A 25,737-nucleotide genomic window follows, 5' to 3' on the forward strand; every position below is an offset into this window, starting at 1 on the left:
TTGCAGGCTAGTAAAATTAAATGTTTAGTTATTACATCAGGAATGGTGAATGCAGAATTCACCATCCAAAATATCCTGGATTATCCCTTGAGAATCTGTCTCCTTCTGAGGTTTAACATCAAAGCCTTACTATCCTACATTTTAGTTCCAATTTGAGTTTTATTCACTCATGGAATGTGAGTGGGACCGGCTGGGACAGCCTTTATTGTCTATCCCAAGTGCCATTGAGAAAGTGGTAAGTGAGCTGCCTCCTTGAACCACTGTAATCCATTTGCTGTAGGTAGACCCACAAAGCTGTTCAGAGAATGTTTCAGGAGTTTTACCCAGTGACACTGAAGGAACAACAACATTTTTCCAAGATAAGATGGTTAATGGCTTGGAGGGGAACTTACAACTGACGGTGTTCCCTTGTATCCCTCTGAATGGTAGTGGTTGTAGGTTTGGAGGGTGAAGTCATTTAATAATACAAATGTACAGCATGAAAACAGACCCTTCAGTCCAACTCATCCATGCCGACCAGATATCTTGAATTAATCTAGTCCCACTTTCCAGGACTTGGCCCATTTCCCTCTAAACCTTTCCTGTTCATATACCCATCCACATGCATTTTACCAGCCTCCACCATTTCCTTTGGCAGCTTATTCTGTACGTGCACCATTCTTTGGGTGAAAATGTTGCCCCTTAGTTCCCTTTTAAACCTTTCTCCTCTCACCCTTAACCTATCCCTTTGAGTTTTGGACTCCCCCAACCCAAGGAAAATACCTTATCGATTTACCCTATTCATGCTCCTCAATACCCCCAGCCTATTCAGCCTCTCCCAACAGCTCAAACCCTCCAACTCTGGCAACATCCTTGTAGATCCTTTCTGAACTCTTTCAAATTTAACAACATCTTCCCATTCCTGTTGAAGGGCTTTTTCCCGAAACATCAATTTTCCTGCTCCTTGGATGCTGCCTGACCTGCTGTGCTTTTCCAGCACCACTCTAATCTAGACTCTGATCTCCAGCATCTGCGGTCCTCACTTTCGCCTAACATCTTCCCTATATCAGGGAGACCAAAATTGCGCAAAGTATTCCAAAAGTGGCCTAACCAATGTCCTGTACAGCTGCAAATGACCTCCCAACTCCTGTACTCAATACTCTGAGCAATAAAGGAAAGCATACCAAACGCCTTCTTCACTATCCTATCTACCTGCTACTCCACTTTCAAGGAACTATGAACCTGTACTCCAAGGTCTCTTTGTTCAGCAACACTCCCCAGGACCTTACCATTAAGTGTATAAGCACTGCCCTGATTTGCCTTTCCAAAATGCAGCACCTCACATTTATCTAAATTAAACTCCATCTGCCATTGGCCCATCTGATCAAGATCCCATTGTACTCTCGGATAACCTTCTTTGCTGTCCACTACACCTCCAGTTTTGGTGTCATCTGCAAACTTAATAACTATACCTCCTATGTTTACATCTAAATCGTTTACATAAATGATGAAAGGTAGAGGACCCGGCACCGATCCTTGTGGCACTCCACTGGTCACAGGCCTCCAGTCTGAAAAACAACCCTCCACCACCACCCTCTGTCTTCTACCTTCAAGCTAGTTCTGTATTCAAGTGGCTGGCTCAGTGATGAGTCAAAGACTGGGACAGATCCCATTTCTATCCCTGAACTAATCTCAGAGGAGGGGCAGGGCAGGTGTTGTTATGGTATTACAAATTATATTGTTTTCATAAGAACACAATAATTTAACAAGAAGAGCAGGCATTTGAGGGAAAGAGTTAAATTCATGCTGAACATTCCTTTGGCAGCTGCATTAGTGCATAACAAATCCAAAATGTTGGAAGGTTTTCAATCACCAGTGACCTATCTCTCTCTGACTCCTCTAGACTGCCACAGAATCATATTGCACATACAGCATTGACATTGGCTATTTATCAAGAATGATTTGTATTCAAATAACATTTAGAGTCATACTGTACAGAAACAGACCTTTCGGTCCAACCCATCCATGCCAACCTGATATCCAAATGAAACCAGTCCAATTTGCCAGCATTTGGCTCATATGCCTCCAATTTGAAAAGGTGTGGTGCTGGAAAAGCACAGCAGGTCAGGCAGCATCCGAGGAGCAGGAGAATCAACATTTCAGGCATAAGCCCTTCACCAGGAATGTGGAAGGGGAAGGGGGCTGAGAGATATCCTTGTGGACTGAGGAGGAAAACGTCTTCAAGGTGGACATCCTTGGAGGAGACTTCGCAGTGACCAGGAGATCACAACGATGTCTCTCAGTAGTGAATACTGAAGCAAAGTATTCATTTAGGTCCTCCCCCACCTCCTCCGTCTACCTTCCCTGATCAGCCTGACCCTCCCTATGGCCATCCTCTTGTTCTTCACATTAATGTAGAATGCCTGAGGGTTTTCCTGAATCCTATCTGCTAAGGTTTTTTCATGCCCCCTTCTAGCTCTCCTAAGTTCGTTCTTCAGTTCCTACCTGGCTACTTTGTAACCCTCTAGAGCCGTGTCTGATCCTTGCCTCCTCAACATTAAGCAAGCTTCCTTCTTCCTCTTGACCAGATGTTCCACATGCCTTGTCACCCAAGATTTCTTAACCCTACTGTCCTTTCCTTGCTTCAGTGGGACAAGAGCTGAAAATGTGTTGCTGGAAAAGCGCAGCAGGTCAGGCAGCATCTAAGGAACAGGAAATTCGACGTTTCGGGCATAAGCCCTTCATCAGGAATGAGGAAAGTGTGTCTAGCAGGCTAAGATAAAAGGTCCCTTCAGTGGGACAAACCTGTCCAGCACTATCAGCAAGTCCTTTCTAAATAAGCTCCTGTCAACAAAACTGGTATTCCTTCTCTCACACATGTTTATCCAGCTTCCCCTTATCCATATCTGTATTATTCATCCAAGCAACATACCATTGTGGTGAATTCTTATTACTGTCTGGGTAAAATTTTTTCTTCTGACGTTCCTAAATGGTGTCACATTGACGATCTTATAACGATGATCTCCAGCTTTGCTTTTCTCAACAAATATAAACACAGTGTGTACCGTATCATGGCCTTCCAAATTTTAAAGATCTGTATTTTCAAGCCTCCATGTTCTTTCCTCAAATGGAGAATGAATCTATCCTGATCACCCTTCCCTGGCTCATGTCATCCTATATCATCTTTGTAAATCTTTATTGCCTCCTCTCCAGAATTTTAATATCACAGTTTTCTAAGTGTGGTCTAACCATGTTTCTCATCCAGTGTTCATCAGCTGTATTCAGTTGCATGTAATTGAAGACACTTATATAAACAGTGCTTCAGAACATCTTGTCAGTCTCTCCAATGCCTGTTCACTGTCTGCAAGGCACAAGTCAGTAAGAATCTCCACTTGGCTGGTATCTCCAACACCACAAGATGCATAGCAACAAATCCCCACGGCTCTTTAAACTGCATCTTCCAAACCTACAAATTTGTCACATAAAAGGACAAGCAAATGCATGGGAACACTTCCACCAGCAAGTTCATAGCTAAGCTGCACTCCACCCTAGCTTGTAATTATATCAATATTCCTTCACTATCATGGAGTCAAAATCCTGGAATTCCTTAACTGTTTGTCCAACAGCCCGGGATTGTACCAGTTCCAGACCTCACCCTCTCGAGGACAATTAGAGACCTGCAATAATTACTGTCAAAGGCAGCGATGCCCACATTCCTTTTGTTTAAGAAAAGGAATGCCTTTTTTCAAACCACCAAGCTAATCTTTATCCTGGACCAGATCTGAGGTTGCACCGCACTACCTCAACACCACCTCCGCACAGGTTCAGGATCCATCAACCCATCCAGCCGACAGGGAGTCTAGCGTATCAATCAGACTGGGAACCCGCTCCAAATAAATCAACAGATGCCTCGAAAGCGGACCCGCGCAGAAACCGAGACATGGAAGCGGGAACAGCACATCTGCGATCATGGGCTCTTCTCCATTAAATATCAGGACCAATGTTCCAGGAGCAGCTCGGGCGGGAATGGGTTTGGAAGAGGAGTTCAGTCTGTGGTATGCACTGGAGAAATGAAGAGCTTCCTCTATACTTGAAATCTGAATTTGCTGTGGGCTCTTACCTGAAGACAAGGGAACAGTTTTGCCAGTCGAATGGAAAATATGTCACAGCTATTGCACAGGCACTCCGATATATTGCAGGTGGCAGCCAATAGATACTGCCATCATTGGAGACAAGAACATTAGCATAGTAAGCAATTTCAAAACCACCGTCAATGCTACAGAGAGGGAGAGAAAGGAGAATCAACAGTCAGGACTTTACAAAATGTGACATCGTTCTGATAGAATCAGACTGCTACAAACGAACGACGCAGAGGAATTGACTGCAGATTGGAAACACCTACTTGTTTTCAAGGACAATCTCCGGCAGCCAGACCATGCGGGAAGGGATTCTGACCAGCTCAATCCCTGCATATTCAGAACTGTTCCAAGATAATCGATAATCTGTCCATTTCTATTTTTTTAAAAAGAAAGGGAAATGTAAAACCATGTTTGTCCAGCCTTCCTGCTGGACAGTTCTGTGCGCATTATGGACTGGAACTTGACCCTCAGTGTTAATGAGTGTCATTGAAATGTCCAACTTGAAAAATGGTCTCACTTCTGATTCTCACCTGAATCTTGTTCCTCCAAGATTAACAATAGGCACAGTCAGTACTTTCTACATTGTTACTGCCATATATCTGGTCAAAGTAATACTTACAATTTCAATCCATACATTTGTGGTAAGTGTTTCCTCTTTTTCTTTCTGTTTAGGAATTTTTAAAAAAAGCAGATGTCACTGTGTGTGTTACTATTTGGTAGAACATCTAACGTTTGCAAAATTGGAAACTGAGTACATAGAATCCCTACAGTGTGAAAGCAAGTCATTTGGCCCCTCAAGTTCACTCTCCAAGCAGCGGCCTACCCCTCCTGAGTAACCCAGCATTTCCCATGTATAACCCACCTCGCCTGCACATAATGGGTCATTTAGCATGGCCAATCCACCTAGCCTGCATATTGTTTTGACTGCAGGAAGAGGCTGGAGCACCTACAGGAAACCCGGGCAGATATGGGGAGAATGTACAAACCCCACACAGACAGTCACCCAAGGGTGGAACTGAAACCGGGCCTCTGGCACTCAGGCAGCAGTGCTCGCCACTGTGCTGTTCACAGAGTCTCATGTTTTCCTCGTGATGTCAAGGACATTGTGTATCATCCTTTTATGTCAGGGATTCCAACACTTCATATCACTTGAATCCCATTTAGTAAGTGATAGGGTAAAATAGATTATCGAATTGGATTTGAGCCAATCACATTGGACAAGTTAGGTGAGTTGAATTAGTTGACTGCAAACAAATCTATACTGAAGAGACCTCACATTGGTCATACAAAGAGCTGGGATTCTTAGATTCATTCAAAGGCACTGACAATGTTGATACTTTTAAGAGTTTCCTTACCAATGAGATGAGATTGGTTAATGTAAGTTTCAGAGTCACATCAATGACATCCCCATAAAACCTTGCTGGTCGAATTCTCGCATCGTAGTTGTTGAACAATACACTCAGCAGTTTCTCCTCTTCATTCGATCGAGCTGTATGTTAATTAGAAGCTAGTTTAGGTCACATTTCCAGCAGTTGCAGTGTTTTGCTTGTATATTACAGATTAATGGATGATAAAACTGTGGTCCAATACTAACACCAGAAGCTACTTGAGTGAACCTAGTGCCATTTGCTAATTCCAATTATTTAGCAATCTGATCTAGTAAAGTCCCAAGGACTGAACTTGCCCTCACAGGCTGGAAAACAAGAATCAAGGCTGCTTTTGAGTTTTAAAGTCACTCCTTCAGGAATGTTTATGATGGTGCCTGCTTTACATTGGTGTTGAGACAGGTTTAAGGATGACAGCTGGAGGGCCAACTCAATTCAAGAATTCCATTTGCTGCCCTTAACTGCACAGAAAATCAGTCTCCTTGGATGCTAGGTCACAGTGATCTTGCCTGTATCTCTGGGCTAGAAGGTTCAGGTTCAAGACTCATCTGCCCCATACGTATGTCAGAGCTTGTCCGAGCAGATTGATTAAAAAAAAATGAGATGGTAAACACTCAGAGGGCCCTTCATTTTTGAAGACCTACTCTTACAAATATTTTATCGAAACGCAGATTCATCGATACAGCAACTCCTAATTGCATCCATACTCAGGGATATAATCTTAAAACTGGAGCTGGCCCATTCACAGGCAATGTCAGGAAGGATCTATATTTATGTTCATAAAACGTGGGACTCTTCAGGAGAGTTCTTCCTCTGTCTGGAGCCAAGGCAAAGGCATAATTTTTAAGTGAAACATTTGAGTTTGATTCATTGTTGTCACATGTACTGAGATACAGTGAATAGTGTTGTTTTGCATGCTACCTAAGGCAGATGGTACCACACAGAGTGCATCACATCATACAGAGACACGCGGTCAGTCTATATCGATGCAGCATGAGGCCCCTAACCTATAGCCTTCAACTAACAACCTGTTTCAGGGAAAAAAAATCAATGAAAAACAGGCAAAAGCGTGAGTTTTTGTCTGCCTCATTGTTTCTAACTGTGATCATTTCTAAGTTAAATTATCATTACTAAACAGAATGTATTTTCACATTTTTGTATGTGAGATCTTGCTATGCGCAAATTGGTTGTCTGATTTAGAACCATGGATATATTTCAAAAGTGGCTTATTGACTTTAAAGCACTTTGCGGTGTACGGAGATGGTGAAATGTGGCTTTGTAAACAAAGTCTTTCTTATTTTTCCAGTCAATTTTAGACACTATTTCTGATTTTCTCTCTCTCCTAACACAGCTGGTAGGCAAGACAAGCGTACCTTAGCAGCCAAGTCACAAAACCTGCTAGCAACCAATCTGTGCATAATCATGGCATTTTCATTTCTGTTTTAGGCATACTTCAGATTAAAAGCTTCAAATATAAAATCCACCTGGAAACGGACATGAAAATCTCATTTCCAATGTTGATTAAGACCAGGGAGAATAACACATAAGTAAGCTAGTTCACCTTAAGCCTTCGGGTTTCCTTTTATTTTAACTGATTGACAGTGAGTCTTACCTTCAAGCACCAAGCAGAGGATCAAGAGAAGTGGTAGGGCCATAGTGGTCTCTTACAGTCCTTCGCACAAGTGTGCTGCTCTGCTTGCAAGGGGCTATTTTTGGTTTTTTGGGAAGGGTTTCACCCATCCTCTTGATTGAGTCCCAGCTGTTGGATAGATCTCTGGAAGTTTCTGGGATTGCCAGCTGGTGAGTTAACCCTGCCCACCACAGTAACTCTATCTGTCAGAGCAACAGCAGGCCTCAGGGTCCCAGGGAGAGTAGTGAAGCTGGAAGAGTAGAATTTACTCTTTGTCTGCCTGTGGGAGGAAATCAGAGCAGCCGGCAGAAACCCAGGCCGACAAGGAGAGAATGTGCAAACTCCACACAGACAGTCACCCGAGGCTGGAATCGAACCCTATGGCTGTGAGGCAGCAGTGCTGCTGACCACTGGGCCACCGTGCTGCCCCCATTGCTCGGACCCTCCAACCCCGGTAACATCCTTGTAAATCTTCTCTGCACCCTTTCAGGTTTCACAACACCTTTCTGATACCAAAAAGACCAGAACTGAACTCATAACACTTTTCCCGACCTCAGGATATTCCAGAACACAGTGCAGTATTCCTGGCGTGGAGTCACTGGTACTATGCTGGTAACACGACATCCTATTTACATCCTAGAAAATAATAGGATCGTGGACAAATTATATGCTATTTAATGGTACTGACAGAGGGACAGATATGGGTCACCACATTATTACACATCTCTTGTCTTGAATACCCATCAGGACCTTGGCACACATGACACTGCAGCACTGAGGTTTCAGCTTTGATTTTTGTACCTAGTCATCTGAAGTTAAGCTGAAACACACATGGGAAAAATGGCATTGAGACAGATGATAGATTGTGATATCATGGAATAAAAGGCTGTCTCCACTTGTATTGTGGAGGATAGGCACAGATTTTACAAAACCTGCTGCAAGAGAGGAAAATGCACCTTGGGGGAATAAAAGTACCTTGTCATGCATTGAGTAGCTGTGTCCTAGAAGACAGTGCCTAGAAATGTGGTCGGGAGAGAATCCAATTGTTGCAGGGATGGGAATTGCAGGTGTTCTGATGAGCAGCAGAGGGCGCCTGTGGTTCAGCCTGGGGAGGCCATTCAGCCTCATATTGGTCGCCAGCCTCTAGCCCTGCCTTGTGGCTGCAGTAGGGATTGCAGCTTCAACACCCCCCGCCCCCATCCCCCCCCCCCCCCCCCCCCACAATGAATATTTGATGCCTGGTTTGACAACGATACCCAAAACATGGCAAATAAAACAAAAAGATGTATCCCCTGGTTCCAGGTGAAGGTACCTATGGGTTTGTGGGTGGGATAGGGGGTCGTTGGGGAGAGTGGCACAAGCCAAGAATGTCAAAGGGAACGGTCTTTGTGGAAGGCAGAGAGGGTTGGGGAGGGGAAGGTGGTATTGGTGATGGAGTCTTGTTGAAGTTGGCAGATATGTTTCAGGATGATGCGTTGGATTCTGAGCCTGTTTGGGTGGTAGGTGAGGACCAGGGGGACTCTGTCTTTATTGTGTTGGGACGGGGTGGTTTAGAGCAGTGGAGCAGGCAATGGAGGTGGTGCAGCGGAGGGCTCTCTGGATGACAAAAGGGGGGACAAGCACATTGTTCGAAGTAGGTGGACATCTGGGATACTCGCGAGTTGAATGGACTTGGGAGAATAGAGGGAGTTCTTGCAGGAAACTGGATGGAAGGGGGTGTAGTCCATGTAGTTATGAGAGTCCGTAGGTTTGTAGTAACATCCGCCTGGAGACTGTCATTGGAGATAGAAATGGTGAAGTCAAGAAAGGGGAGGGAGGTGTCCAAGATGGACCAAATGAATTTAAGGGCGGGGTGGTGGTTGTAGGTGAAGTTGGTGAACTACTCCATGTTAGCCTGGGTGCAGGATGCTACACTGATGTAATCGTCAATGTAATGGAGGAAGAGTCGGGGCACAGTGCCTGTGTAGGCACTGAACAGGCACTGCTCGATATACCCAACAAAGACGCAGATGTATTGGGACCCATCAGGGTGCCCATGGCCACCCCCTTGTGTGGGGCCATGGAAGGGTATCAGGGAGGAGCAGTCTACATTGGGAAGGGGATTCAGTGAGGGGCCTTTCAGGGGCAAATCCTGAAGGAAGCCAGGGTGGCAGGACATAGGACATTTAATAGAAGGGGGATAGACACGATGGGCTGAAATGTTGTTGTGCAGTGAGGGTGGCGGTCCATGCAGACTCAGGTACCCTCCCTCCCCTGGCATGGGGTGTAAGGGCTGGGTGGATTGGCTGTGGGATGTGCAGGGTTACATGGAAAGGGTAGGTCAGTGTGGACTCAATGGGCTGAATGGCCTGCTTCCAGACAATAGGGAATCTATGATTCCCTCTGTCGCTGTATTCTTTAAAGTTGTATCATTTAGTTTATCGTTCACCAAGCCACATGAGGAGATATTAGAGTGTGTGACCAGATGTTTGGTCAAACAGCATTCTAAAAAGGAGAGAGAGAGAGACATACAAAGGAACCTCAATTATCTGGCATTCAATTAACCGAATTTCGGATTATCCCAACAAGATTGGAAGGCCATCTGGCATTCGATTATCCGGTATTCGATTAACCGAACAAAATACTCCCCTCCTGTGTCCTTCGGATAACCGAGGTTCCTCTGTACAAACAGTTTGAGAAGGAAATTCCGTAAGACCTTGGCAGCTAAAGGCAAGGCTGTCAATGATGCTGCAGTGAAAATCGAGGTAGGATAATACATCAGAACAGGACGTCAGCAGAGGTCTCTGAAGGTTTGTACGTGATGAGGAAAGGGACGAGTGGACGTGTTTGAATAACACCAAACTAGCAAGCGAAAGGGGGAATGCGACTCGGTGTGAGTTAGGATAAGGTAGCCAAGTTTTGGATGAGCTGAAGTTTTACAGAAGGTGGAAGGTGGACACCAAGCAGAAGTCTATTGGAAGAGTGAAGCCAAGATGTGGCAAAACAAAGAGTTTCTCTTCAATCTGACTCAAATTGGCTGTTGTGTTTTCTAAATTACAACAGTTCAAAAATAATTTGTTGAGCCATGAAGCACTTTGGGACATCCTGAGATAATTCTATAAAAACACAATATTTTTCTCCCTTATCCAGCCTAATTCTCTCTCCAATCTCCCTCCGATAATATGAGCCATGACACTTACACTCCACACACATCTCCTCTGATGAAGGGCTTTTGCCCGAAACATCGATTCTCCATGCTACTCGGATAATAGACAATAGCTGCAGGAGTAGGCCATTCAGCCCTTCGAACCTGCACCACCATTCAATATGATCATGGCTGATCATTCCTAATCAGTATCCGCTTCCTGCCTTATCTCCATAACCCTTGATTCCACTATCTTTGAGAGCTCTATCCAACTCTGATGCTGCCTGACCCGCTGTGCTTTTTCAGCACCACACTCTCGATTGTAATCTCCAGCATCTGCAGTCCTCACTTTCACCATCTCCTCTTAGTAGTCACATATCACAAGTAAAACATAGAACATAGAACATGGAAAAATACAGCGCAGTACAGGCCCTTCGGCCCTCGAATATGCGCCGAACCAAGCCCACCTAACCTACACTAGCCCACTTTCCTCCATATGCCTATCCAATGCCCGTTTAAATGCCCATAAAGAGGGAGAGTCCACCATTGCTACTGGCAGGGCATTCCATGAACTCACAACTCGCTGAGTAAAGAATCTACCCCTAACATCTGTCCTTTACCTACCACCCCTTAATTTAAAGCTATAATAAGCTATTTAGCTTCTTTCCTGATCCATTTATCATATTCCTGTTCATTTTTCCTCGGACGCACTTCTTTCCAATTCAAGCTTCCTGCTTCTCCATGATATGGTCCACAGTTCCTTTCCATTAAGGATCATCCAGTGTATACTCTTAAGCTTCTATGTCAACACAACCAACAACCATGTTGTATCATTTCATTTATTGTGGAGTTTGGAGGTTATGGTCGGTAAAGATCAGCAGAAGTACATTATTAAGCAACAGCAGTTCTCGAGCACATGTTCTTTATAATAATGCGAATAAATTAAAAGCATCGACAATTGTGAATTGAATCGGTTTTCAAGTCAGACTTTGAATATACAGCTTGATTTAACGAAGGTTAATTTGGATTTATACAATGAGGCAGCATCGGAACCTGTCTGTAGGCCTCATTTTTACTTTGCAATTTGATTCTGGGGTGTGCATTCTCTAAACTCCGTCCTCTACTCAAACTGATGGTCTGCCTCAGCTCTGAACTTCCTTGATCTGTTGGGAAAGATTTCACAAAATTTTGGACATTTATTGTGGAAAGGAAGAGAAACGCACTGGAGGCTTAAAACTGCGAAAGAAAAACGTGAAATTATGGAAACTGCCAGTGAGGCAGCAACTGTGGGGAGAGAGAGAGAAAAACAGTGAACATTTTAGGTTGATGAACTTTCATCGGAAAAACTTGTTTTCCCATAGTGCCTTGCATGATCTTAAAAACCCAACAGACCCTTCCAGCTAATGAAGCATCTTTTGTCAATGGTAATCCTGTTGCAAATGTGTTGCTGGTCAAAGCACAGCAGGTTAGGCAGCATCTCAGGAATAGAATCCTGTTGTAAAGCTAGAGGCACATGTGCACTGAATGGTATAATGGTAATGTTAATGTTACTTTACCAGTGATCCAGAGGCCCAACCCAATGTTCTGGAGACATGGATTTGCATCCCACCACCTTGAATCATGAAAATTTAATTCTAGAGAAAGCTGGAGCTGCAAGATGGCGTCACATCCAATTGTGAATGGTGGTGGACAATTAACAGTTAACAGGACGAGGAGGAAAGGTTGTTGTAATTGATCCCATCCCAAATCCATTCCCTTCACCAGCAACGACAGAGGAGCCTAGCACATAAAATCAAAAGACAACACTGATGCATTTATAATCCATCTTGGCCCCATGTGATGGTCCCAAGCATCGCAGACACCAGTCTTCAATCAGTTTGGTTGAATCTGATGCTGAGAAACAGCTGATGTGTGGATATTGCAAAGGCTATGGACCCTGACACATTCCAGCTATGGTATTGAAAACTTGTCCTTCAGAACTATCTGCACACCTAGCCAAGCCAATCCAGTCCAACAACAACATAGGCATCACGTATTGTTGCTCAGGTGAAAAGCAGGGGCAAATCCAGCCCAGCCAACAGTGCTATCAAGCAGCACTTTGAAAGGAAATAGCGTGCTCACTGATGCTCAGTTTGACTCCCACCAGAACCATGATTTCACCTGACTTCATTATCGCCCTGGGTCAGTAAGCTGAATTCCAAAAGTAACATGTACAGGCCTGCCACTGAAATCAAGGCAGTATTCACTCTATCCATGCCCCTCATGATTTTATAGACTTCTAAATGGTCACCTCACAGCCTTGGAGACTCCAGGGAAAATAGCAGTCTATTTAGCAGTCTCCCTACAGCTCAACATTTTGGGCATAAGCCCTTCTTCAGGAATGATTCCTGAAGAAGGGCTTATGCCTGAAACGTCGAATTTCCTGCTCCTTGGATGCTGCCTGACCTGCTGCACTTTTCCAGCAACACATTTTCAGCTCTGATCTCCAGCATCTGCAGTCCTCAATTTCTCCTCCCTATAGCTCAAACCATTCTACCCTGGAAACACCCTTGTAAATTTTTTCTGCACCCTTTTAATTTTCACATCTTTCCTACAGCAGGGAGACCAGAACTGAATGCAGTATTCCAAAAGTGGCCTAACCAATGTCTTGCCGGGGAAGAGTGAGGCCACTGCTTTTTTGGGGGGGGGGGGGGGGGGGGGGAACACTTTAAGAATGAGATAAGTGTCCTGAAAGCTGTTATTTTTATTACATTCCAACTAGGATCAGGTAGCTCAGCAGAAAGTGGAGACTGAGCCTAGAACTGTCCCACTTGTTTGGCCAGTTTGAGTCACCATCAGGCAGGCTGCTCGACAGAGAATTTATTTTAATATTACCAACTTCTTCCCTTGCTCATTTGTGTCAGGTTTAAACTGAACAATGGTTACAAATGCTGTAACCTTTCCAGTCTGGAAATACATGATTCAGAAATTGCAGCTATCGGGAAATACATCTTGCCGGCTGCAAAGACTCATGGCAGCATTTTAGGACAGTAGTTCGGGTGTAGAAACAGTTAAGATGCTTGGATAAGTAAAACTATTTTTATTACTGTTTTGTGCTTCCAATAAGTGTCTTATATCTGCAGCGTTTACTGGTACATGTACTTGTGGTTAGGCATTCTGATTTCACTCTATAACCGAGAAAACTCCAAAATGTGGAAATAGCTCAATCCCAAGCATTCTGGACTAGAGAGGTTACAGCGTATAGTAGAGAGAAAGACATGTTACAAAGGCTGTTAATCACATTTACTGGGAAGCTTGATAAACACTTCGAGGAGAAATGAATAGAAGGTTCTGTTAGAGGGAATTGAAGAGTGGGGTGGGTGACAGGATGCTTGTTTGAAGCATAAACATTAACACAGACTATATGGATTAGAATGGTCTGTTTTGTTGCTTTAAGTTACAGGCAATTTGGTCGTAATCTCTCATTAACTTACTCGAAAATTAGCGTTATGCAACCAATCAATATCGAGCTGCTTGATAGGCCAACTATCAGATAAATGGATTCTTTCAGATCTAGCCTGTCTGTTGGAAGATCAAGGTGAATCGTTAGAATCTTACAATATAGACGAAGGCTATTCAGACCATCATGCAAGTGAAAGCTCTTTGAGAGAGCTATGCTATTCATCCCTCTGTTCCCATGTCACACCCTCCCCACAGCCATGACAAAAGGGACTTGTTACTTTGGTCAGTTTTATCCAGGTGATGAACACTGAACTGTCCAGCTGAGCGAGATATGACACCCACCCTATAGAGTGTTGGGCAGCTGTAGCCCAAATTATTATCCGACTTGCTGCCCTAAAACCCCATCCTATCCCACTGCTGTCCTTCCATTCTCCCAATCTACAACGGCAACACAAGATCAGATCATGAGCTTGGTGGTTTCTCAGGGGTTAGTGGTGGTGGTGTTCTATTTTATTCACGGGATGACGGTTTTGCTGGTTAGGCCAGCATTTATTGCATATCCCTAATTGCCCAGAGGGCAGTTCAAGAGTTAAGCACATTGCTATGGGTGTGGAGTCACATATAGGCCAGACCACATAATGATGTCAGTTTCCTTCCCTTAAGGACATTAGTGAACCAGACGGGTTCATGGATTTGTGGATTCATGGTCATCATTAGATTCTTAATTCCAGATCTTCTATTGAATTCAAATTCCACCATTTACCGTGGCGGGATTTGAACCCAGGTGCCCAGGCATTATCTGGGTCCCTGGATTAACAGTCACTGATTAATTGTCACTGTATTTGTTACAAATACAGGAGGGATTTGAGAGGGAAGTAGGGAGGTCGAGGTAAGAATACCTGTTGGGAGTTGGACATTGGGCTGGAAGGTGAGTTTCGGTTTCTTTGTGGCTCAGTGGATAACCTTCTAGCCCTTGAGCGTCTACTGTGTCAGGTTTCATGATCCCTTTACGATCCGTGCTCAGAATGGAGTCCCCTTCAACTTCACTACCTATCCATCCAAGAAATGTCTTCTCAAGCCTCCCAATCTGCATCTGCTCTCAATTATTCCACAGGCCTCCCTCCTCCAATAAAGCTACGTTCACACAGGCCTCCCCTCACTCCCAGAAGGCCCTGACCCTGTCCATTCATTGGGTGGGCCCCTGTGAAAGTTGACTGAAATGAAGTTGCCCCATATCCTTCCGACTGTCCCTGAAAACTCAGACCCTCAGTGTTTGGAGACATTGTGGCCCTGCGTCTCGTTCAACATTGAGGGTGGTGTGATGGTGGTGAGAGGCTTTACTCACTAGGCCAGCAGGTCTTCAGACTCCAGCAGTTGACCTCCACCTCCAGGCATGTGGTGCAGTTTATAACAGTCGTGGAGTCCCCTGGACAGACAAGGAGAGCAGGACCAGCTCAGCAACAACCAGAAGCCATACCGGGATATTCCAACGATGAGTTGCTAGGCACCTTTCCCACCGCCCCCCACCCCCCCACCCGCCCTGATGGTCCAAGTGACAGGAAAGTGCAGAGCAGGTCAGGAGACATCTGTGAAGGGGAAATAACTGTTGGATTAGTTGGGGGGGGCGGGGAGCATTTCAAACCCCAGTAGCATATGTTATCTTCTGTTGGGGCTTGAGTTCAATTTCCATCTGATGTCATGGGATTCCAGACTGGCTAAAATTGCCACTCATTCACCTTCCTCTTTCTCCTACCACCCTGCAACTCTTGGTAAACTCTTTCCCCTCTTATCTCTCTCTCTCTCTCTCTCTCTCTCTCTCTCCACTGAGGTTCCATGATAAAATGCTTCCCACTGAGGTTCCAGTTCTGCTTAGATGTATTCTGAGGCTGAGTGAAGCAACATGAAGAAAATGTGCTGCAACTTTTTTTAGGCTTCTTTTATTATAACTCAGCTTTTCTTCCCCACATCAGTGTCCAAGAGATTAGCCCTTAATTCCTGGAGACCACAGAACTATATAAGCAGTGCTAGAAAGTTGGCCAACCTGATTACTCTAACATTTCACATATTTACACCGTTCACCTTTCTGTTTAAATTGGAAGGTGAGGCATTTTGACATGTGTTAGCTTTCACCAGGGTGGCACAGTGGTTAGCACTGCTGCCTCACAGCACCAGGGTCCCAGGTTCAATTCCATCCTTGGGCAACTGTCTGCATGGAGTTTGCACATTCTCCCTGTGACTGTGTAGGTTTCCTCCAGGTGCTCTGGTTTCCCTCCAAAGATGTGCAGGCTATGTGGACTGGCCAAGGGAAATGCGGGGTTACAGGGATAGGGTAGGGGGTGTCGGTCTGGAATGGGATGCTCTTTGGATGGTTGGTGTGGACTTGATAGGCCAAATAGATGCTTCCACACTGCTGGGATTCAATGGTTTCCATCTATAGAAGCCAAAGGGTCGAAGTCTCTCTCTGTCTGTCCTGAAGTCACATGACACCAGATTATTGTCCAACAGGTGAAACAGCAGTGCTCCGAAAGCTTGTGATTTCAAATAAACCTTTTGGACTATAAGCTGGTGTTGTGTGACTTCTGAATTTGTCCAACCCCATACCTTCATATTATCTCTCTCTCTGTCTAAGATGCTCTGAACAGGTTCGGGATTAAGCCAAGGAGACTTCCTGATCTGTGAGACTCAAGACATGATTACACACACTGAATTTCCAATGGAGTGCATTTTGGTGATGTTTCCATAGTGGGGCTTTGAATTCCAGGCTGTCCATCCCAGATCTGATAGCTTGCTGTACCCTAACCATAATTTTAAGGAGGCTGTAGGCTATACTCACTGCATTTGGGGGCACACATGGCTGCAGAGAAAAAAAGAAGAGTTTAATCAATTACCAAGAAGTAGCACTTCTATCACATCTTTAATACATTGAAATGCCCCAAGGCAATAGCATTGTTATCAGAACAAAACTCACATGGGCAAATATTGGGTCACGAGACTAAAATCCTGGGCACATAAGTAGGCTTTAAGAAGCACTTTAAAGGAGGAAGAGGCAAAGATGTTGAAGAAGAAACCTTCAGTGTTAGTGCACTACAGGCACGGCTACCAATGGAAGAGTAAAGATAAAGTGATACATGAGAGGGTGTAGGGAGACACAGATGTCACAGCACAGGGAGGAGCGAAGCCATGGAGAGATATGGACGAGTTATTGGACTGAGTTAGCAAGTACAGGCATAATGAGTGAACAGCAAGTTCAGGATACAGGTAACAGAGCTTTGGATTCACCAATGGCTTTCTGACCTGGCCTGACTGACAGCAAGTCTGACGCTGCCACAAAACCATACAGGAAACAAGTAGAAAATGTCTGACCTAATTTTTCATCTGAAGAAACAATGAGATTCTCCTGTGGTTTGCTCAAGAGTTTTCATAGATTTGCAATGATAGAGTGTCTTTCTCAATCTTGGGATGTCCCAGAATGCTTTGCAGCAAACTCCTATAAATACCAATGGGATAAGATGATGAGATAATCTATTTTTGGTGGTGCTGGCTAAGAGATAAATATTTTTCAGGATGCCAGCGATAACATGTCTGCTCTTTAAGAGTATCTCTTTACATCCACCTGAGAGAGCACAGGAGGGGCCTTTGTTAAACTTTTCCACTTAAAAATGACACTTCCAACAGTGTGGCACACTCTCTCTGTACTACAGTAGGAGTATAATGCTAGGCTTTGTGATCAGGTTTCTACAATATGAATTGAACCAACACTTTTCTGACACAGAGACGACCCACAGTTACGCCACGATCAATTCTATTAATATCCAGTAGTGGGAGAGTTATTATCTAGAGCACTGTCTCTGAGGCAGAAGGTGAGAGGAATTAGCATAACACCAAACAGCCCCATTATGGAGCAACAGCTCTCATTGTTGGATGAACATCTAGTGTTGACAGTTGTCTCTGATGAATGTGGGTGTCCACCATCCACTTTTGCCAACTGAGTGTTGCTCATGTTTGATGTTTGAGTAAGGATCTGTCTTCAGGATGGCAACAATTATTTAAAAGTATCAACAACAAATGTCTTCTCACCCTCTTGGGTCAATTTTGGAAGCTTTACTTCATAGAGCCAGTTCCAAAAGATAGGCAAGTCTGTTAGGGTCTGGTTGATCTCTGTGGAGACAAATGCACATGCAGAGATTGTGATGGTCATTTTCAAGACTAGCATCTATAGTATAGTATACAGGTAGAAGAATAATCCTGCCTACCTATCACTCGTAGAACACGGTGGACCTTTTCTGAGATCGTATCAACCAACACTTCATCTGGGCAGAAAAATAGCAGTATCATATTTTTACCATTATTGAATAAAATTGATCTCTTATATATTAGAGTTGATCTTTCTCTGCACCGTCTTTATAGCTGTAACACTATATTCTGCACTGTGCTCTATTACCCGGATGTAGTTATGTGTTTGTCTGGTTAGCAGCAATATGATATTTTTCACCGCATCTCAGTACATGGACAGTAGCAAGTCAAATCAAAATTCCCTCCCACAGAATCTCAGTGAACCCCCGTCTTATTCATTTCCACTGGACAGAATTCTACTGCACTCAAACTACTTGCGGGCGGCACGGTGGCACAGTGGTTAGCACTGCTGCCTCACAGCATCAGAGACCTGGGTTCAATTCCTGCCTCAGGCGAATGACTGTGTGGAGTTTGCACATTCTCCCCGTGTCTCATGGGTTTCCTCCGGGTGCTCCGGTTTCCTCCCACAGTCCAAAAATGTGCAGGTTAGGTGAATTGGCCATGCTAAATTGCCCTTAGTGTTAGGTGCAGGGGTCAATGTAGGGGAATGGTCTGGGTGGGTGCGCTTCAGTGGGTCGGTGTGGACTTGTTGGGCCGAAGGGCCTATTTCCACACTGTAAGTAATCTATCTACTTCCTTTCCATTACCATTACAGAGAACTCAAACATAATCTTTCCCTCCCATTTTATAGGAAGACTTAGGAACCAAATGCCTTCCTGTGCCTTCTCATTGCTCATGGACAGGTTTCTCTGATTGAGGAGAGACATCAACAAATGAATGGTCTGTTCCTGTACTGTAAATACTTGCTAATTAATGTTTCCACAGCTGGAAATCTGATAATACTTAGAGGTAACAATAATGATCTTGATTTAAAGTACCTCTATTTGTCTGATTTAGCCAATTGCAAACAGTCTTTCCTAAAAATAAGGCAGTGGTGATTCTAACAAATAAAAATAAATGTATAAGAAATAGGGCAGGGATGACAGAAGCAAGACAGCGAATGTTTTAGTTGCAAGGAGGAACCAGTGTTAAAGTCTCAGGCCTGATAGGGTGGTGGATACAGACCAAATAGTAGTTTTCAAAGGAGAAGAAGAAACACAGGACGGAAGAGAAAAAAATAGTTGAAGGGATATGTGGAAAGGACACAAAAGTGGAACTAACTGGACTGGCATTCAAAACTGCTGCCAAATAGCTGTCGGTGTGCTGCATCACACAATGATTCTATTCTGTAATAGGTCACCTCACCAAATAGAAATTTATTCAGGTCTGCATCTGTGTACTTTGTGCAGTTTGTAGTCTCTGTCAGTGCCTTGTACTCCCCACACAGCTTCTCGAATCTGTCTCTTACTCTTTTGTGTGGAAAAGCACAGAACATACAGGCTTCAGCCTTCAATGAGACTCCCAGCCAGAAGCTGGCCACCATCACAGCGCTGGCTGTCTTCATTTGAAACCTCACGAAGGACAGTTCAGTAAAGAGGTTGCAGGCTAGTGTAACTGCTCAGTCTAACAGCTGTTGGTTGTATGTGTTTGAAATAAACCAGTCAATTTCAGGTTTATTGGGCAATTAACAGTGTTCTACATTCTATGCTGTCATAAAGATAGCAGAGAGAGCTGTTGGTGTCAGTAACATCGCTTGGCTACTTCTGGTGATTCTATATTTATTCTATGGATGTAGGCTTGCTCGCTGAGCTAGAAGGTTCATTTCCAGATGTTTTGTCAATATATTAGGTAATATCATTCATGCCTCCAGCTTTACTGATGATGTTACCTCGTATGGTGACAAAACATCTGAAAACAAACCTTCCAGTTCAGTGAGTAAACTTACACTCAGAACCTCAACCTGAGTTACAAATCTTCTCAAAAACTCATTAATATTTATTCTATACTTCCTGTGATTCTTCGTGATTTACAATAATTGAGTTTGTAAATTTGAATTTGGCCAGATTTTCCAAAGGTCTTAAATTGTACATTGGAGACAGAGAGAGAGAGACTGAGACTGAGTGTGAGAGTGAGAGTGTGTGTGTGTGTGTGGTTTGTTTGTGTGTTTGTTTTGGTTAGCAGGATGGCTGATATACAATGCAGAATTCGTCAACAGCATGGGTTCAATTCCTGTACATGAAGGACTCACCTTCTCAACATCTGTCCTCACCTGAGGTGTGGTGACCCTCTCTTTAATGAGAAAGCAGACCTTTGGTCTGGTTGGACTGAAGTGACTTTATCTTTTAAACTGTACATTACAAATAGTAGCAGGCATTTGAGATACAAATGACTGGAGTTGTCGTATCTTAGCAATACAAAACAAATCAAACTGCCTTCCCTCCTCTGTATGTACTATGCCTTGTGAGAAAGGGTTTCTCTGATTTTTATTTCTGGTTAGATATTGGAATTTGGTTGACAAATTTTTAAAAAGACAAGGGTTATTGTATCTTTCCCTACCTCAGGATACCCCAAAGGCAGCCAACATCATCAATGATCCTCCCAACCTGGTAATACTCTCTTCCAACCTCTCTTCCGTTAAACAGAAGATACAGAAGCTGAAACGCACAGGTTCAAAAATGGCTTTTTCCCTGCTGTTATTGATGAAAGGACTGCTCCAATTTCAAATCTAACTCTCGTGCTTTTGATCTTGCTTTCGTGTACCTCCTGTGCACCCATGACCTTGCCTGCCTCACTCTGTCCAAACAATTTATGTTCTATATGACCTTGTTTGCTGTGATCTGCCTGTGCTGCACGCAAAACAAAACTTTTCACTGTCCTGATGAAGGGCTTTTGCCCGAAACGTCGATTTCGCTGCTCCTTGGATGCTGCCTGAACTGCTGTGCTCTTCCAGCACCACTGATCCAGAATCCAATGGTACATGTGGCAACAGTAAACCATAGGAAATGATTTCATGCTCATCATTGGTCCCTGTATTAATTATAATTGCCTGCCCTTTGAACTGTCAAGAGTCTAGAGTGCTTTTATTTAACAAATCAACCTGTTTTGTTATGGGTCACCTGGTCCACAGGTAAGGACACACCTACAGCACCAGAAGGGGCCTCAGAAGCAGAGAAAGTGCTGCCACCTTTCGGGAAACGACCGCCAAACCCGCCCCGTGACGCCATCACGTCGGCCCCTCCCCCCTCTCATTGTGTCGCGGGGCGGCGCGCTGACGTCACGGCGCCGCCGGCCGTTTCCTTCAGCCTGCACCAAGATGGAAGTGGGCGAGCGGAGCAAGTGCGCCTTCAGGGCGATGTTCCCGGCCTTCGGGGCCGGCCGCGGGCCCGTCCGCTCGTCGCTGGTGTGCCAGCAGCCGGTGGTCGTGCTGTCGGTGGAGAGGTACCCGCGGGATCCGGGGAGCGGGGACGGCCTGTGGGAGGCGCCGGGCGAGGGCGACCTGTACGACCTGAGCCTGTCGGAGGGCCACTGCCGCCTCCGGGTGGTGCTGCGGCCGTCCCTCAACTGGACGGTCCGCCGCAACCTGCTGAGCAGCGGCTGCGAGCTGAGCAACGTCCGCCTCGCTCTGGAGTACGACGAGCGGCGCCTGGGAGTTGGCTTACTGGTCTTCGTGCTGCTGGAGGCCCAGGTCGTCGCCAGGGGAGACTGCAAGGCGCCACCTGCCGCCCGGAGGCTGAGACTGCAGAAGCTGCACGTGTTCAACGAGGGCACTGAGCTGCCCATTGGCCCAGAGCTGCCCATTAAAGCCAAGAGGCGCTACTACCTTTCTCTGTGGGATGCTGCCAACTACTACGGGGAGGCTTGGCACCGACACCCGCCTGGGCAGCCCGCTCAGCGACTTGAAGGTGAACTGGGCAGTGTTCAGACCCAAAGAACGGTCACAGCAGATGTCAACTGCTGAAAGAACTGCGGTTGCTGTAAACAAAAAAAAAAGGAGCAATTGCGGGGAAAGCTCAGTAGGTCTGGCAGCATCTGCGCAGAAGAGAAATCAAGAGTTCCCGTTTCAGGTTGAGTGACCCTGCCTCGTGGCTGCGGGCAGACTCAAAACATTAACCCTCTTTCTCTCCCTTTGCCGATCCTGTCAGAAATCACAGGACATTAGTCCCCAACAGGTTTCTTTGAGGTCACGAGCTTTCAGAGCACTGCTCCTTCGCCAGGGTGAAATGTCAGATCAGGAGTGTGGTGGCTCAGTGGTTAGCACTGCTGCCTCACAAAGCCAGGAACACAGGTTCGATTCCAGCCTCAGGGCGACTGTGGAGTTTGTACATTCCACAATCTGGGTGGATTGGCCATGTTAAATTGCCCACAAATGCCCGAAACATCGAATTTCCTATTCCTTGGATGCTGCCTGACCTGCTGTGCTTTAACCAGCAACACATTTTCAACTGTGATCTCCAGCATCTGCAGACCTCATTTTCTACACAAATGGGATTACATAGGATTACAGTGTCTGGGTGGTGGGATGCAGTTTGGAGTGTTGGTGTGGACTCAATGGGCTGAATGGCTGCCTTCCATACTGTAAGGATTCTATCGTTCCATGTTTATATCTCTACAGAGAACAGTGCATCTCGCAGCACTTCCGCAGTTGGTGGTCTTTTTCCTTGAACCATAGCCCACACCCCACATCAAGATCCCAGTCCAACTCTGAAACAAAACCGAAAACTGCAGGTGCTGGAAATCTGAAACAGAAATTGCTGGAGAAATTGACCCAGACCAGAAGCATTTGTGGAGAGAAAGCAGAGTTAACGTTTCAATTCCAGATGGGTGGCATGGTGGCTCAGTGGTTAGCACTGCTGCCTCACAGCACCAGGGACCCAAGTTCAATTCCATCCTCTGGCAACTGTTTTTGTGTGGAGTTTGCACATTCTCCCGAGTGTCTGCGTGGGTTTCCTCCCACAGTCTAGAGATGTGCAGGCTAGGTGAATTGGCTATGCTAAATTATCCATCGTGTTCAGGGATGTGTATGTTCGGTGCCTTAGAGGGAAATGAGTCTGGGTGAGGGTCGGTATGGACTTGTTGAGCTGAATGGCCTGTTTCGATTCTATGATCTGCTGAGTTTCTCCAGCAGTTTCTAGTTTTGTCCAGACCCACCCGGGATTTTTCAAATCTGCAGCCAAATCAAATCACTAATGTTTTTCCTTCAACCGCTTGCCCCTGCCAAATTCATCCATCCCAACCTCTTCCCCTCCATCCCCTTACCCTCACCGCGATGCTTTGCTAGGCTACCATTCTAAACCGAACAAGCTCCCAGTCGACAGCAACGTAATGATGACCATTCAGGGTGAATGTTGGGTAGCCAAATATTGGGTAGGCTGCTAGGAAAACTCTCCTGTTTTCAGGACCAAACCACGCCTCAAACCACGTGGCCTCAGTATTCTTTACTTCAAACCCAAGAGCTGAAAATGTGTTGCTGGTCAAAGCACAGCAGGTTAGGTAGCATCCAAGGAACAGGAAATTCGACGTTTCGGGCCAGAGCCCTTCATTTGCAATGATTGTTGAGGAGCTGCACAAGTTAGGGGATGGCGAGCATTAAAAGGTGTTTATCTGTCATTGCTGCTACTCACCTTGAGCAATAATTCTTTTATTTTTAAGAGTATCTTAAAGGCATTGAGTAGAATTGTTGCTGAGTAATGGTTGTTTACTTTGATCAACTTCAAAGTATGAATTCAAATCCATTATAGAAAGGTGTACAATTCATAGATTGACCTCAGAAATTTAAATGAGGTATTAAAAACTCAACTGATTCATTAATGTTCTACGTGAAAGAGCTGGCATCGCCCTTACTTATGACATAATTTCATTTGATAGCTAACTGTGTCATCTGAAGTAACTTAGTAAAGCACTCAGTAGTCAAAACAATTGCTGGCATGTCCATCACCTACACAGGACAAGGGATGGCCATTAAAACTGATCACATCCCAGTCACATGTGTTGATATCAGTAGCTGGTTGGTGCTATATAGGGTAATTTGATTTTTTTAAATTGATGGGAAGTGGGTGTTATTGGTAAAGCAAGCATTTATTCTTGTCCAGTGCTCTTCTGAGAGGTGGTGAGCTGCTGCCTTGAGTCACTGCAGTGTGTTTAGAATATGTAGATTACATATTTCCAAGTGAGTGGCTTGTTAATGGTGTTGTTTCCATATATCTTCTGCCCTTGTCTTGTAATGGTTGTGGGTTTTGAAATTGTTATCAAAGGATCATTGTGGAATTCCTGCAGTGTACCTTGTAGATGATCTACAATTCTGCAACTGAGCGGCGGCGGTGGTGGAGGGAGTGGATGTTTGTGAATATGATGCCAGTCAAATTAATTACTTTGTTTTGGATGATGTCGAATGTCGTGAGTGTTGGAGCTACACACATCCAGTGCTGTTTTGCTTCAAAGGGAAAGGGAAGAGTCAGGCTTGCTTGCAGGTTTTATGGAGAGCTGAGATCCCAACTGGTGTCTTTTCTCTCAGTTCTGTGACAGACTGCTACTTAAAACCAATCCAAACACCATTGCTGGACATTTTCAATTTTTTCAATTCATACGTACCTGATGCTAGTTTGTGTCTCAAAAATATCAAATCCAGCTTCATTAAAAAAACGTCTTCACATAACTAATAAGTGATTGCTTGTTCTATGTTTGTTTTAAATTATTTTTAAAAACTGGTAATCCAGACGTTCATATTCCAGTTTTTAGATTTCAAACCAAGAAATATTTAGTCCTTATAGTGAAGAGATTAGTGAAGTTGTAATTTTTCACCTTAGAGTAACGAAGGTTAGGGGAAAAGAATTTAATAGAAGTATTTAAAATCATGATGGCTTTAAAAGAGTAGAAACTGTTTTCACTGAATGAACATGGTATCTGAGGGATATTGATTAAAGTTAATTGGCAAAATTCCTGGGGGCCTTTGTGAGTACAGTTTTTCTTAAGCAGTGAGATGTGGGCTGGAATGTTCTACCTGATAGGGTGGTGCAAGAAGATGCACCAGTAACTTTCAAAAGGGAATTGCATCAGTATTTGTTTGGGATTAATTGGATAACTCCTACAAAGGGCTGGCACAGATGTGATGGCCCTAATGACCTTCTATGCTGTATGATACTGTAATGCGCACAGGATGAAGGAGCGGGGACATAGCATAATGTGTGTGGCAGGAGCAGATGTTCACCTGGATCTGACTTGTTTCTGCTGGATGTACACAGGATCTTATAGCATTGATGTAAGACAGCTAGAAGGTTACATCCAGAAAAAGAAAAAGGATCTTCCACCAGTGATTGTTCGTGTCCTCCGCAAGTTCAGACTTTGTCATTTTGGACGGCCTGACAGATATTCAGAATGTCCATTTCAGGTAAACACCATTATTGTTATTTTCTCATTCCAGTTTACTTTCGCTGTCTGTGTACACTTGGAATTTTTCAGCACATGACCAAGTGGACGTTCTCATATAAGACCCCAGAGAGTGCCAGCAGACTGAGACATTGAGGAAACTAGGTTTGCTCCCACAGAATTGACAAGAATTCTCACTTTCTATGTTAGTTCTCTTGAGCTTGGTTGTACGTTCCTTCTGAACTGTTTCTTATTGATCTTTGACAGCATCTCCATATTCTCTGGCTGGTTTATTTGAAGGCCTATGGATCTAATTTGCAAACTCCATGGTTTTCCTTCACTTTGCCTCAGTGTGGTGTTCAGCCTCCTGTTCCAATGTGCACTCACCCTTCTCGTTCCTTTACTTGGCTCAAGTCATTCTACATTCCCTCTTCCTTCATGGAGCATCAAACTCCATTAAAATCTTTCTTTTTCATTCTACTAACTTCTTTGCGTTCTTCCTGC

The 25,737-nt window shown here is 44.5% G+C and overlaps 3 protein-coding genes across 5 annotated transcripts in view; 1 reads left to right on the plus strand and 2 right to left on the minus strand.

Moving 5' to 3' along the window:
• chrne (cholinergic receptor, nicotinic, epsilon) overlaps positions 1–7,256 on the minus strand; it is a 31,672-nt gene extending 24,416 nt beyond the window's left edge. The window contains exons 1-5 of the mRNA XM_060854783.1: positions 7,116–7,256; positions 5,474–5,607; positions 4,738–4,782; positions 4,382–4,491; positions 4,100–4,255 (exon numbers count right to left, since the gene is read on the minus strand). Coding sequence (XP_060710766.1) covers positions 4,100–4,255; positions 4,382–4,491; positions 4,738–4,782; positions 5,474–5,607; positions 7,116–7,158 — 488 coding nt within the window. The 5' untranslated portion in view covers positions 7,159–7,256. The remainder of the gene's footprint in view (positions 1–4,099; positions 4,256–4,381; positions 4,492–4,737; positions 4,783–5,473; positions 5,608–7,115) is intronic.
• Positions 7,257–14,988: 7,732 nt separating this feature from the next.
• Positions 14,989–21,545, minus strand: LOC132835338 (sperm-egg fusion protein TMEM95-like). Of its 2 annotated transcripts, none has more exons than XM_060854785.1 (5): positions 21,056–21,545; positions 17,952–18,008; positions 17,776–17,856; positions 16,532–16,552; positions 14,989–15,124 (listed from the first exon to the last, which is right to left on the minus strand). In XM_060854785.1, the coding sequence occupies exons 1-5, from the start codon at positions 21,093–21,095 to the stop codon at positions 15,036–15,038; spliced, it is 288 nt and encodes a 95-aa protein (XP_060710768.1). In that variant the 5' UTR covers positions 21,096–21,545; the 3' UTR covers positions 14,989–15,035. The 2 variants fall into 2 exon arrangements, with proteins under 2 accessions (XP_060710768.1, XP_060710767.1); XM_060854784.1 differs by having other exon boundaries at positions 21,011–21,545.
• Positions 21,166–25,737, plus strand: part of LOC132835336 (RPA-related protein RADX-like) — a 39,449-nt gene continuing 34,877 nt past the window's right edge. For both annotated transcript variants that reach the window (XR_009647304.1, XM_060854782.1), the window contains exons 1-2: positions 21,166–21,773; positions 25,110–25,255. Coding sequence is in view for 1 of the 2 variants with exons in the window: in XM_060854782.1 (XP_060710765.1) it covers positions 21,185–21,773; positions 25,110–25,255 (735 nt within the window). In the remaining variant the exon portion in view is untranslated. The remainder of the gene's footprint in view (positions 21,774–25,109; positions 25,256–25,737) is intronic.

Source organism: Hemiscyllium ocellatum, chromosome 44 (assembly GCF_020745735.1).
Source record: "Hemiscyllium ocellatum isolate sHemOce1 chromosome 44, sHemOce1.pat.X.cur, whole genome shotgun sequence".
NCBI lineage: Eukaryota > Metazoa > Chordata > Chondrichthyes > Orectolobiformes > Hemiscylliidae > Hemiscyllium > Hemiscyllium ocellatum.